This window comes from Dendrobates tinctorius, unplaced genomic scaffold, assembly GCF_039654945.1.
Source record: "Dendrobates tinctorius isolate UK_male_01 unplaced genomic scaffold, ASM3965494v1 ptg000232l, whole genome shotgun sequence".
NCBI lineage: Eukaryota > Metazoa > Chordata > Amphibia > Anura > Dendrobatidae > Dendrobates > Dendrobates tinctorius.
In genome coordinates this window covers 17,669,799-17,683,120 of record NW_027361899.1, presented here as the reverse complement: position 1 = coordinate 17,683,120, position 13,322 = coordinate 17,669,799, and the positions used below count along the sequence as shown (strand labels likewise).

The window sequence follows — 13,322 nt, the reverse complement described above, 5'->3', positions numbered from 1 at the left end:
TGCAGGTGTCACTTGCACATGTCAGTTCCGAATTCTGCTGTAAATCCTACTATCCCCTAAGCCAATGTACTTGGCGCTGCGCTCGCTCTCGTGTGCGGACAGCCGACATAAAACTATTAACGCTTCTAAGGAGATAATAAGAGCTTTGTTGTACAGTAAATGAGTCATAAAAAAAAGATTAAGATATATTGTGTTTCACAAGGAGCCATATTTAGCAGCTCGCTGTAGCCTATAAAAAACTCCGCACTGGAAGCTCTGAGCACCGAAACCCGCACCAAGTCTATCATGACGGCAGCTGAATGGCCAAACTAGAGAACAAGAGACTTCAAGACGCACGATAACCCGGAGCCAAAAGTGTCACGTAACACCGAAATTCATTTCTACCAGCATGTCATAGGTAAAATCTGCATCAAAACTTACAGCGAAGGTTCTATTACTGTCCAGAACCCGACCACAGAAATGTTCTAGAACACCAATAAATATTCTAGAACACCAAACAGCCCAATTCATTATTGCATTTTATGGTGAGTTTTTTGGAGTTTTGCAACTTTTTTCTTTCGCCTTTTTTAAGTCATTTTTATATGACTTCATCTGTTTTTATTTTTTCGTTCCCCATAGTGGTCGTATTTTAAGTTTTCCAGATGTTTTCACGAAATTAAATCATTGCAAAATTTGTGTCAAATTTGCTCTATCTAGTCCATTCCCAGACTCAATTTATGTACCGCAGAAATTTTAGCGCATTTTTTTTGCTGTTTTTTTGCGAAACGTGTGATTCTATGCTTTAAATTACTGCAAAACTGGTTAAAGAAAGAAAAAAGGACCATTATTAAAGTAAAATTCATGAACCGTGAGCACCACTTTTGATGGCGTCGGCACTAACAAAAGTCAGCGAATATTAGAAGATAATAAAAGAAAAGTGACATCAAAAAACACAAGTGATGAACTGGACCCCGGTGTCAGCAAGAATTTCACATATCTGTAAATCACCAGCTCTGTGGCTCAGTTTTGCTCAAGAACCCTAAATATCAAGCATGCTTCCTGAACCCCTAATTAGTGCTTTGTAGAAACCGCAAGCATCAGCAATGTTCTTGAATTGGACTCTTCTAGATCTCATTGTTAAATAATGTCCTAAAACCCAATATATCAGCAATGTTCTATAACTATCAGTATTGTTCTAGAACTCCAAGCTACAATAATGCTCCAGAACCACAAGTTTCATCAGTGTGCCATACCCCCAATTACCAGTAAAGATCATTAATGTTCCAGAATCCCAATTGTCGTTAATATTATAAATCTCCAAGTATCAGTAATGCTGAAGAGCACCCAGAAATAAAGATCCAGAACATTAAGCATCAATAATGTTCTTGAACCCTAAATGTTCCAGAACCTCGAGTCGTAGTAATGCTTTGGAACACCAAGAAACAGTAATGTTTTAGAACATGAAGAATCAGTGATACTCTAGACCTCCAAGTTCAGTAATGTTGCATGATCCCAAGTACCTCAAGTATCAGTAAGGCTCCAAAACCACAAGCTTCATTAATTGTCCCAAACCCCAATTATCAGTAATCCTCCAAAATACCAACTACAAGTAATGTTAGAGATCTCTAAGTATCAGTAGTGCTCCAGAGACACAAGCATTTATAATGTTCTAGAATCCCTAGTATTAGTAATGCTTCAGTACCGCATTTCTCAATAATGCCCAAAGAACCGAAAGATTGGTAATGCTTCAGAATCCCAAGTACTGGTAATGTTCTAGAACCTCATATATAAAAATGTTTCACAACTCCAAGCATCAGTAATGTTCTAGAAATCCAGGCATTAATAATGCTCCAGAATCTCAAATATCAGTGATGTCTCAAAAAGTATCAGAAATGTTTTAGAAACTCATATATAAAAATGTTCCACAACTCCAAGTGTCCGTAACGCTTCGGAGCACTAAGTATAAGTGATATTCTAGAATCCTAAGTATCAGTAGTTCTCCAGAACCACAAGGATTAGTAATGCTCTAGAACTCCTTAGTCTATGTGCACACGCTGCGGATTGGTCTGCGGATTTTTCCGCACAGATTTTACAAAATCCGCAGGCAAATCCGCAGGTCAAAAGACCTGCTATTTACCTGCGGATTAGCCTGCGGTTTAGCCCTGCGGTTTCACACCCCTACAATGGAGCAGGTGTGAAACCGCTGAGGATTCCGCACAAAGAAGTGACATGCTGCGGATTTGAACCCGCAGCAAATCCGCAGCATGTCACGTGCACAGCGTTTTTTGATTTTCATAGAATATAATGGTACTGTACAACGCAGCAGAATCTGCTGCGGATCCGCAGGGCCAAATCCACAGCGGATCCGTAGCAGAATCCACAGCGTGTGCACATACCCTTAGTAATACAGGTGCACTGATATTCTAGAACGTCAAATATCAGCAATGCCTCAAAAAGTATCAGTAATGTTCTAGTTGTTGACATCAGGAGTCAATACACTCCAGGATCCCAAGTATTGGTAATCTTCTAGAGCTCCTCCAAAGCAATCACATTAGGACCCAAGCATCTGTAATGCTCTAGAACCACAAGTCTTCGTACAGTTCGTAACCATAATGCTGTAGAACAAGAATCGGTCGCACACTAGAACTACAAGTACCAGCCATGCTCTTGAGACTCAATTTATTACCTGAGTTGTGAGACGTAACAACATTGCAATGTAATAATAAATAGCCCACAATATGGCCACGGTGCCCTGCTGGTCCAGAGCCCATACAGCGCCATGTCACAGGGCAGACAGCACATACACCTGTCATTGTCTGAGCTATGCCCGCCTGTGCCAACGCCTCTGGAGCTGAGGACTGCATGCCTGGGCGGGGTGCCCTCCACCGAATATTTACCTTTCCAGGTACATGTTATACGAGCAAACAGATGGCACAGAGCGGATATCGCAGCATAAAGAGGCAAATATCTGCTGCTCCCTGCAGCCAAGCCACAATGAAGTCACCTCTCCAGCGACCGAGACGTGTCCATAAAGGGAAGAGGACGGAGCACGAAGGAGGCCGAGAGCGCTGCCATCAGCTCAGAGTAGGGGATTCTCGGGGACACGACCTGTAAGCGGGGGTGGATATTTATTGCAATAGCCTTATGTATTCTACTGCATAAAATGCTGAATAAAGAGAAAGCTAGGTGATAGCAATGCTGGATGATGGAAAAGCTGGAGGGTGGGAAAGCTGGGTGACATGATAGCTGGATAATGGGAAAGCTAGGTGATTGGAAAGCTCGGTGACAGAAAGCTGGAAAATGGGAAAACTAAGTTATGGGAAAGTTGGATGAGTGAAAAGCTGGGTACTGAGAAAGCTGGGTGACATGATAGCTCGATGATGGGAAAGCTAAGTGATAGGAATGCTGGATGATAGAAAATCTGGATGGTGGGAAAGCTGGGTAACATGATAGCTCGATAATAGGAAAGCTAGGTGACAGTAATGCTGGATGATGGAAAAGCTGGATGGTGGGATAGCTAGGTGAAATGATAGCTGGATAATGGGAAAGCTAGATGATAGGAAAGCTGATTGTGAGGAAAGTTGGGTGACAGGAAAGCTGGAAAATGAGAAAACTAAGTTATGGGAAAGCTGGATGAGTGAAAAACTGGGTACTGAGAAAGCTGGGCAATGGAAAAGCTGGATATCAGAATAACAATGATAAGAAATCTGGGTGGCAGGAAAGTTAGATGATGGGAAAAATGAATGATGGAAAATCTGTGTGATGGGAAAACTTGGTGATAGGAAAGTTGAGTGACTGGAAAGCTGGATGACTGAAAATCTGAGTGATGAGAAAACGTGATGACGGGAAAGTTGGGTGACAGGAAAGCAGAGTGACGGGAAAGTTCAGTGACCACACCTATGGATGCTGTCCAGACAGCCATATTGAGAGTCACCCAGCTTTTCTAGAGAGATGCAGAGACCCAGCACTCTTGTCCTAACAGGACGTCTTCTCATTTCCTATTCTTATTGGATTTCTCTCTCCGCAATGTACATTCTATGCCAAATTTGTCAATGAAACCAGCGATTGTTTCCCGCGCCTGCGGTGGCCTCCATGGAATATTCCGTCTTCGAGGGTCTCAGTGTCTTGCAGAATTCCTCTCCATGGGAGATGCTGACTTTAGATGACCCCCTGTAAAGTCCTCTGAAGGGACAAGTGTCGCTGGCAGAAGTCTGAGAAAACGTCCCACATGGCGGAGACACTGGGGAATATTCATCTGCGCGGCCATATAAAGAAACATCGGGTCGTGGACAGAATTCTCATTTTAGTCGACTCAAACAATATTTGCTCTTGTTGCTAAGTGAGTGGAGTGAGACCCCATAAATACAAGGTTACACGATGTCGGGGGGCTGACGCGATCCACATTCCAACAGCAAGCGGCAGGGTCCTTGGCCGAGCGGCCGGAGGTCCCTGATCTGAGGATCGGCCGAGGGCTCGGTGCAGCTCAGTGATTGTGCCACGAGGTAGGACTTTACAATAAACTTTGTGCGGATTAAGATCTCTGCTTGTTATCAATGAATGGAAGTCGCCGTCACTGTGTTTAGTTCGTTAAGACTGATACATTGCAACAGATCCCCCACTGTGAGGTTTCCATTCACTTACTTGGTCCCTTTGCTTCCTCCTACGGCCGAACAGGCATGTGCCCAACCAGTGGCCACAGTGGTGACCTATGGTCAAGTGGAAGAGGACCCATTGAGAACCCATGTGCCAGTGGAAAACATTGATCGGTAAGCAGATAGTACATTATTTATTTTTTATTTTTGAAAATTCTGGTGGACAACCCCTTTAAGGCGGCCATACACATTACATACATGTTGGCCGTACCCATCAATAACAAAGGGACCGTCCAGCCGTCTAATGTTTATGGAGTTGTACAAATTCTCCTCGATGTCAGATAATTATCCCGCGATTGGGCATGATGAAACTTAACATGTCCGATCTTTTTTTTTCATAGGCGGGAGAATTGTCTTGAGGGGACAGAGCTGTCAGGTGGCGGCGTACTCCTCTTTACCCATTGAGAATACAGGAGCTCTCTCTAAGGCTACTTTCACATGTCCGTCGGTGGCATTCCGGCGCCATGCGGCAAAAAGATGGAGTGCCGGATCCAGCCGTGAACGGAGGGACCGGAAGTATATGCGGCGCATCTTACGGCGCCTGACACGGCTATGTTGCAAAGGGGTCACCAGGGAAGAAAAGGATCCAGGAGCCGGTGAACGGGGTATGAAAAAGAGAGAGAACGTGGTATGAAAGAGAGAGAGAGAACGGGGTATGAAAGAGAGAGAACGGGGTATGAGAGAGAGAGAACGGGGTATGAAAGAGAGAGAGAGAACGGGGTATGAGAGAGAGAGAACGGGGTATGAAAGAGAGAGAGAGAACGGGGTATGAGAGAGAGAGAACGGGGTATGAAGAGAGAGAGAACGGGGTATGAAAGAGAGAGAGAGAACGGGGTTGAAAGAGAGAGAGAGAACGGGGTATGAGAGAGAGAGAACGGGGTATGAAAGAGAGAGAGAGAACGGGGTATGAAAGAGAGAGAGAGAACGGGGTATGAGAGAGAGAGAACGGGGTATGAAAGAGAGAGAGAGAACGGGGTATGAAAGAGAGAGAGAGAACGGGGTATGAGAGAGAGAGAACGGGGTATGAAAGAGAGAGAGAGAACGGGGTATGAAAGAGAGAGAGAGAACGGGGTATGAGAGAGAGAGAACGGGGTATGAAAGAGAGAGAGAGAACGGGGTATGAGAGAGAGAGAACGGGTTAAAGAGAGAGAGATATCCGGGCATGCGCACAGGGTAAAACCGTGCATGCGGTGGCCGGATCAGGTAGAAGTCTGATCCGGCGGCCGGAATGTGCCATTGAGAAACATTGTCCCGCAGAGCCGGAAGGGCCGCATACGTCCATGTCCGGCTTTTTTCGCCGGACAAAAAAACGCTGCAGCACCCGTCCTGTCCGGCCGCCGGACAGAGGAATTCAGCCGGATCCGGTAAAAACCGGAACAAACGGAAGCACATGCGGCGCGATCCGGCGCATGTGCTTCTCAATGACAAAAAAACGCATCCGGCGGTAAAAAAAACCGGATCCGTTTTTTTACACACATGCCGGATTGTGCCTGACGGCACAAACCGGATGTGTGAAAGAGGCCTTAGAGTTCATTTTCTCCCCTTTTATGACTACAGGGTGGTCTCCTGTCATCCAAACACAGCGCCATCTGGTGGCCACACAAGAAAATCATTGAGATTCCATTGGAATGTCGTTGTATATTGGGTGGTAACACAAAAGTCACGACCCCAAATTCTAACTCACCTCGTGGGTCTTGAAGAAGTGAGACTGTTCCAATATGGTGCGGATATCTTCTAAACGGGTCAGGTAAGACTTCTGAAAAGATAAACGTATGGTGTATTCTGATGGCAAGAAGACAAAAGTTTCCATTCTACACCCCTATCAGAGATCTTATAACGCACTGACTTTTTGGGCGGCCCTTTGTGGGATTGTATTTTTTTTTCAGACTGTCACCCAATGCCTGCTGAGAACATTACATCACTCACAATGCACCATGGCATAGCAGATCCTGTACAGACCATGAGCCAGCAGAATTATGAATGCAGCTCTGGATGTGAGAAGAATAGCAAAATAATGACCTCCATTTCCCAATTTAGGACAGCCTGAATCGGTGAATGAGAGGATCCCTAATTGAGGAAAGTCCTGCGGACATACCGCGGACCTTTAAGTGGGGACTACCCCTTTAAGGCAATCAAGCAGCCGTAACGAGACCTGCAGCACTTACTAAAATAGTAGCATTGGCTTTTGTAAACTCTCTGAAGGCAGCCATGACTTGATCTCGGCTTTTGGTCTTTTTAAAGTCTTTGTTCACAGTTCCGTCTTCCTTCTGCAAAAAGAAACAAAACGCAAAAAAATTAGATAGATTTAGAAAGGACAATCAGAGCTGCAGTGTAAAGCATGGCAGTGAGACAAAGAAGCAACTTAACCTTCCGGTGAGACTTAAGTAAGGAAGGGGGGTTTCAGACGACCTCAGTCTCCAATTGTAAACAGTGGATTTATATATATAGAAGATGGAGTCCGTGTTAATCGGTGTTTCACTATACTTTGGAACAGTTGTGAAAAGTAGACCCCAAAAGCGGCAAAGTTATACTGATTTATAGCAAAAAAAATATAAAATAAGATGATATAGAATGTCATTATGCTATAGAAATACAGTTGACAATTTGGACAATCAGAGCTGCAGTGTAAAGCATGGCGGAAAGACAAAGCATAAATTCGAGACTAAGATAAGAAGAGGGGTTTCCGATTTCTGCAGCCTCCAATATACGGTGTATCTAAGCTGGAGTCTGACTTTATAGCTGTATCGCTATTTTCTCAAGGCAGCCATGAAACATAACCACAAAAAAATAAACATAATAATAAAAAAATACAGAATTTTTGGGGAGTTGTTTTTTAGGCAACAATTTACAGGCTGGGGGCTTAAATGTCATGGGATTTGTGATTTTAAGGTTGTTAGTTACACATGCCGCATCCGGATTATCTGGTTTGGCAAGAACAAAAGTTAAGACATATATACAAATATATATACACTGCTCAAAAAAATAAAGAGAACACTAAAATACCACATCCTAGATATCTCTGAATGAAAAATTCCAGTTGCAAATTTTTATTCATTGCATAGTGGAATGTGTTCAGAACAATAAAACATAACAATTATCAATGTAAATCAAAATGAATATCCCATGGAGGTCTGGATATGGAATGATACTTAAAATCAAAGAGGAAAATCAAATTACAGGCTGATCCAACTTCAGTGGAAATGCCTCATGACAAGGAAAAGATGCTCAGTATTGTGTGTGACCTCCACGTGCCTGTATGACCTCCCCTACTGTACAACGCCTGGGCATGCTCCTGATGAGGCGACGGATGGCCTGGACTAAAGCATCCGCCATCTCCTGGACAGTTTGTGATGCAACATGACGTTGGTGGATGGAGTGAGACATGATGTCCCAGATGTGCTCAATCACACTGCTGACACACTCCAGCCACATGAGGTCTGGCATTGTCCTGCATTAGGAGGAACCCAGGGCCAACAGCACCAGCATATGGTCTCCCAAGGGGTCTAAGGATCTCATCTAGGTACCTAATGACAGTCAGGCTACCTTTGGCGAGCACATAGAGGGTTGTGCGGCCCTCCAGAGAAATGCCACCCCACACCATTACTGGCCCACTGCCAAACCGGTAATGCTGAAGGATGTTGCAGGCAGATCACTCTCCACGGCGTCTCCAGACTCTGTCATGTCTGTCACATGTGCTCAGTGTGAACCTGCTTTCATCTGTGAAGACCACAAGGAGCCAGTGGCGAATTTGCCAATCCTGGTGTTCTGTGGCAAATGCCAAGCGTCCTGCATGGTGTTGGGCTGTGAGCACAACCCCCATCTGTGGACGTCGGGCCCTCAGACCATCCTCATGGAGTCGGTTTCTAACTATTTGTGCAGGCACATACATGCACATTTGTGGCCTGCTCCTCCTTGCACAAAGGCTGAGGTAGCAGTCCTGCTGCTGGGTTGTTGCCCTTCCTACGGCTCCCTCCACGTCTCCTGGTGTACTGACCTGTCTCCTGGTAGCACCTCCAACCTCTGGACATTACGCTGACAGACACAGCAAACCTTCTTGCCACAGCTCGCATTGATGTGCCATCCTGGATGAGCTGCACTACCTGAGCCACTTGTGTGGGTTGTAGAGTCCATCTCATGCTACCACGAGAGTGAAAGCACAACCAACATTCAAAAGTGACCAAAACATCAGCCAGAAAGCATTGGGACTGAGATGTGGTCTGTGGTCCCCACCTGCAGAACCACTCCTTTATTGAGGGTGTCTTGATAATTGCCAATAATTTCCATCTGTTGTCTATTCCATTTGCACAACAGCATGTGAAATTGATTGTCAGTCAGTGTTGCTTCCTAAGTGGACAGTTTGATTTCACAGAAGTTTGATTTACTAGGAGTTAGATTCTGTTGTTTACGTGTTCCCTTTATTTTTTGAGCAGTGTATATAAAAAAAAACCACAAAAATAATTGCAACACTAAAAGAAAAGGTCAAGGCTAGTTTCTTAAATATTGCTGACATTTGTTCGCAGCTACAGAGGGAATTTAATTTAACGCAAACTAACAAAAATAATATTATTTTAGTCTTTTCCTGCATCGCGCTGCCGACACATTTTAAAGGTTATCAGTGGTTTTGTGGTCAGCGTCCAAGTCCCGGACGTAAAAATAAATAAATGTTCATGGCAGAAGCGTCTCCTGCAACCAAGAAAGAATGTATTTATTCATTTTACTTGCTTATATAGCGTTTTACAGATATCATCACTGTCCCCATCGGGACTCACAATCTAGATTCCCTATCAGTCTTTGGAGTGTGGGAGGAAACCGGAGAACCCGGAGGAAACCCACACAAACACGGGGAGAACATAAAGGGAAAAAATAAAGTAAATAAAGCTTGATTGTAAATATTTGTGAAAAAATAGATTTTTCCTAACACTTTACCCTGTATTACGACTACTACGGAGTGACATGATGGGCTACAATGTCGCCATATAGCAATATCACATGCAGAATTGCATGTAGTTCCGCCATCGCAATGGACACCGGTGACTGTAAAAAGCTGCACCTGCCGTGAATAACCCAAAGGGATACTATATGTTGGGTTTCATTAAAAATTGAGCACTATTTCTGTTCTATACAGTAGACTCTGTCTTGTATTGTTGGCTACAGAATGAGTCAACTGAGAATCTGTCACTGAGCTCCTTCTTACAGGTTTTTACGGGAGACTTTGTAACTCCTTTTATCTGTTTTTCTGAACTCCTCTCGGCTGCTGTGTGTGCTGCGAACAAAAAAGCCTGTAAAAGCCAAATAACGTAACATTTTTAATGAATCCCAATAGCAAATTTGGGAAATAGGTAAAGTTAGAACTAATTTGGGGAGAAGTTTGCAGCCAGGGGCCAAGAAATCTACTTAAATGAAGTGATTTACAAAAGTAACTCCTCACGACAAGTATAAAAAAGAGAGAGAGAAATAAGTCCATATTCCAGGGCTATGATGTGGGGGGGAGTCATATTTCGGTTTTGGCTCTGGGCTCCAGGCACAGGTATTTCTTTATTAAATCTCCATGTATTTTGCTTCTAGCAACATTCACACGATGCTCCATGTAAGGAAACTTTCCAGACATCACTTTTATTTCCTATCGAATCCAACTCCCCCCGCAGCCGCCGAGATCTTTATATCAATCCATTTCTGGCACGTCCCCCTATAATATTGCTCATCCGTACGTCAGTCATTCTATTCATCGCCATATACTGAGAGTCGTTACTTTTACATAACGGGGTGCTTGATTTTTACGGTGAGAGCTGTAGTTTGTATTGCTACAATTTTGACTGGACTTTTTTTCATTATCGGCCCGAAAACAGATTCAGAATGTATTTTTTTTTTGCATTTACTTTTTGGGATTTTTTTTATATATATTTTATTAGTTTGGACAATTATGAATATTTCCATAGAAGAAAAAGGGGTATTATTTAAACTTTTATATTTTTCAATTTTTATTGTTTTTTTTATATTTTTGAAAAATATAATTTTACATTTTTTATTAGTCTCCATACCTGCTTAAAAATACAACTGTCCCTGACATACATAAAAACTAAGAGAAACGCTTATCTTACATTTAAAGGGGACCTTTCGCTTGATTTTTTAAATTAAAACTAATGACCTCCTTCAATTGCCACTGTTCTACTGATTCTGGAACAGTTTTTCTTTTTCGTCTATGTCCCTCCGTTCCAAAGTTATGCCCCCTGATAATAATGGTGGCAAATTTTCCCTTCCGCTAACTGGGCGTATACTACAGAATTTCTCTGTGGGTGTTTGCTGTTTTCTCCTATGGTGCTGACCAATCAAAACACAGCCACGCCCACAGAGAAGTTTGGTGGTACACGACCAGTTAGTCTAAGGAAAAATATGCACCACGATTACCAGGGGCATAACTTTGGATCAGGAAGGCACAGAAGAAGAAGAAAAACTGTTCTAGAATCAGCAAAACAGCAGCAAATAGTCCAAGTACTCAAATTAATTTTCAAAAAGTCCCCTGTTATGAACGGCTAGCCAAGGAGGAAATCAAAAAACAATACAAGCTAAGTCTCAGAAAACCAAAGAGGTTGGTAACTATGCAGACTGCAGACCCCTGATCCTAACACGCAACTAGCAGCAGTCGTGGAGCGTTCCTACGGTGGTCCTAGATGCCTTGTCACAACCGGAGAACTAAATATGCCTAAAGCAGGAAAAGAGGAAAACTAACTGCCCCAGAGCAGACCCCAAAGGAGAGACAGCCCCCCACATGTATTGACGGTGAAAAAAGATGAAAACACAAACAAAGACAGGAAAATAGGCAGAGCAAACGATGGGGCCAAGCTAACTAGAAAGGACAGGAAAGGAAAGACACTGTCTGCAGTCTGCCAAAAAACCCTACAAAATGTCCAACACAACTGATAGCAAAATGAACCCTGAAGTCACACTAGACTTCTCCCACTATATCAGCACTCTGAAATACTCTGAGACAGAGCAAAAAGAGGCCAATCTAATAAGGGACAAAAAAAAAGGCAATTTGGAAAATAAGAGTGGAAATTCAGCACAGCCCAGCCGGGCTGGCTGACCACACAAAAAACTGAAAAGACCAACAAGAGCAAGTGTGAACATTAGCAAAAAACAAACTTATCTTGGGAAGACTGGAACTGAGCTGAGTCCTAGACCTGAGAAACAGACTGAATCACCAGCACTAGGATAGGGCGTCGGCTGTCTTATATCCAGTCTGACACTCCAGAGATCCAATCATTATCTTCCTCACCAGGTGGCAGATCACTACCGCTTAAACCAACCTCACTACCTCCCGTCACCACCAGAGGGAGAACGGAAGGGGAACTCTCAACTGGTGGAGCAGAAAATGAGCTCATAACAGTCCCCTTTTAGTTATATTCTTTTGAACTACAGCAGTAGAGAAGCAAAAAACTTTTTTTTTACCCCCAAATAGCATTAATACAACTGAAAAAACGTCAACAACAGTCCACACTGCAGGCGACAGAAAACTTCACGTCAAGTGTGAAGTCACTTAAACACACCAGGCCCATTTCCTTAAAGGAAGGCGCTGACATGATGGAAGGAAAATACACATCCTGTATGATCCCATTAGTGAACCTACAGCGGTATACATCCTTCCTGAGACACGGCGGCCGGTCACGTATGGGACACAGCTGTTATATAACAATGTCCTGAGTGATATAACAATGCCCAGCTGATAAGCTTACATTCTTGTTTATATCTAAAGACTGTAACCCTGAAAGAACCTACATTGGGATCCGTACATGGAACGCAAAAGTTGACCAGAGGTCAGTGGTATGTTTAATTGAAGATGGAGTACCCCTTTAATTCTGGTCTGTACCTTTATGCCTTCGATTCTGAATCCCAGGGTGGCGGTGGAGCTGATGGTTTCCCTCCATGTCATGTATCGTGGTTTGGTGACCGCCCTCTGTTGGTTTTCTTCATCAGTTGGGGCGCTGGGATCGACCTCGATCATCTTGGCGTACATGTCCTTCCGTAGACTTGGCTTTTTCCTGGCTTTGGTCAGCTCTTCCTCTAAGTAGGTCCTGCATATAGTGACACATCAGTAGATATCAGAGGAGAAGGAGGAAAGAAGCGTCTCAGCATTATCATCTCTGCTTTAAAATCTGGAAATAAACAGATGTTAAGAGCGATAAAAAAAATCTTTAAATGGGTGGTCTCATCCGGAAAACCCCTTCTCTAAACAAAGGTCTGCTAATTTCATCTAATATCCCCAATGATCACCTATGATCGCCAGGAAAGGCTGTAAAGAGCTGCACATTATTCCTACAGTGGCCAGGAGAAGAGTGGTATCGCATGGCTATCATTCAAATGAATGGTCAACCATACAATACATGAGTGTCGGGTCCTCCAGCGTGGCGGACAGTTTTCTTACTTATCAGACTTTTTTGATTATAAGGTGATGGATTAAATAAATTTTAGTGTATGCATTGTCAATGCGATGGCCGTGCTGGGAAGGACGATCTGAGGTTGAAGGCCTCTGGACCCCTTCTCCCAGTCCCTGCGGTGGGCTGTACGGAAGGACAGGGTGTGTGCCTATTGTCCATGTATTTTGGATCCGTTGACTTTTCACTCTGCTTCGGGTCTTGTCGACAATGGAAACTTGTGCGCTGATATGTATAACAATAGCCTGTGTAATTATTACAC

General features: G+C 43.6%; 1 protein-coding gene across 1 annotated transcript in view; it reads right to left on the bottom strand.

Moving 5' to 3' along the window:
- ITPKB (inositol-trisphosphate 3-kinase B) overlaps positions 1-13,322 on the bottom strand; it is an 87,372-nt gene that overhangs the window by 8,699 nt on the left and 65,351 nt on the right. The window contains exons 5-7 of the mRNA XM_073556380.1: positions 12,496-12,700; positions 6,797-6,898; positions 6,316-6,387 (exon numbers count right to left, since the gene is read on the bottom strand). Of these exons, the coding sequence (XP_073412481.1) occupies positions 6,316-6,387; positions 6,797-6,898; positions 12,496-12,700 (379 nt within the window). The remainder of the gene's footprint in view (positions 1-6,315; positions 6,388-6,796; positions 6,899-12,495; positions 12,701-13,322) is intronic.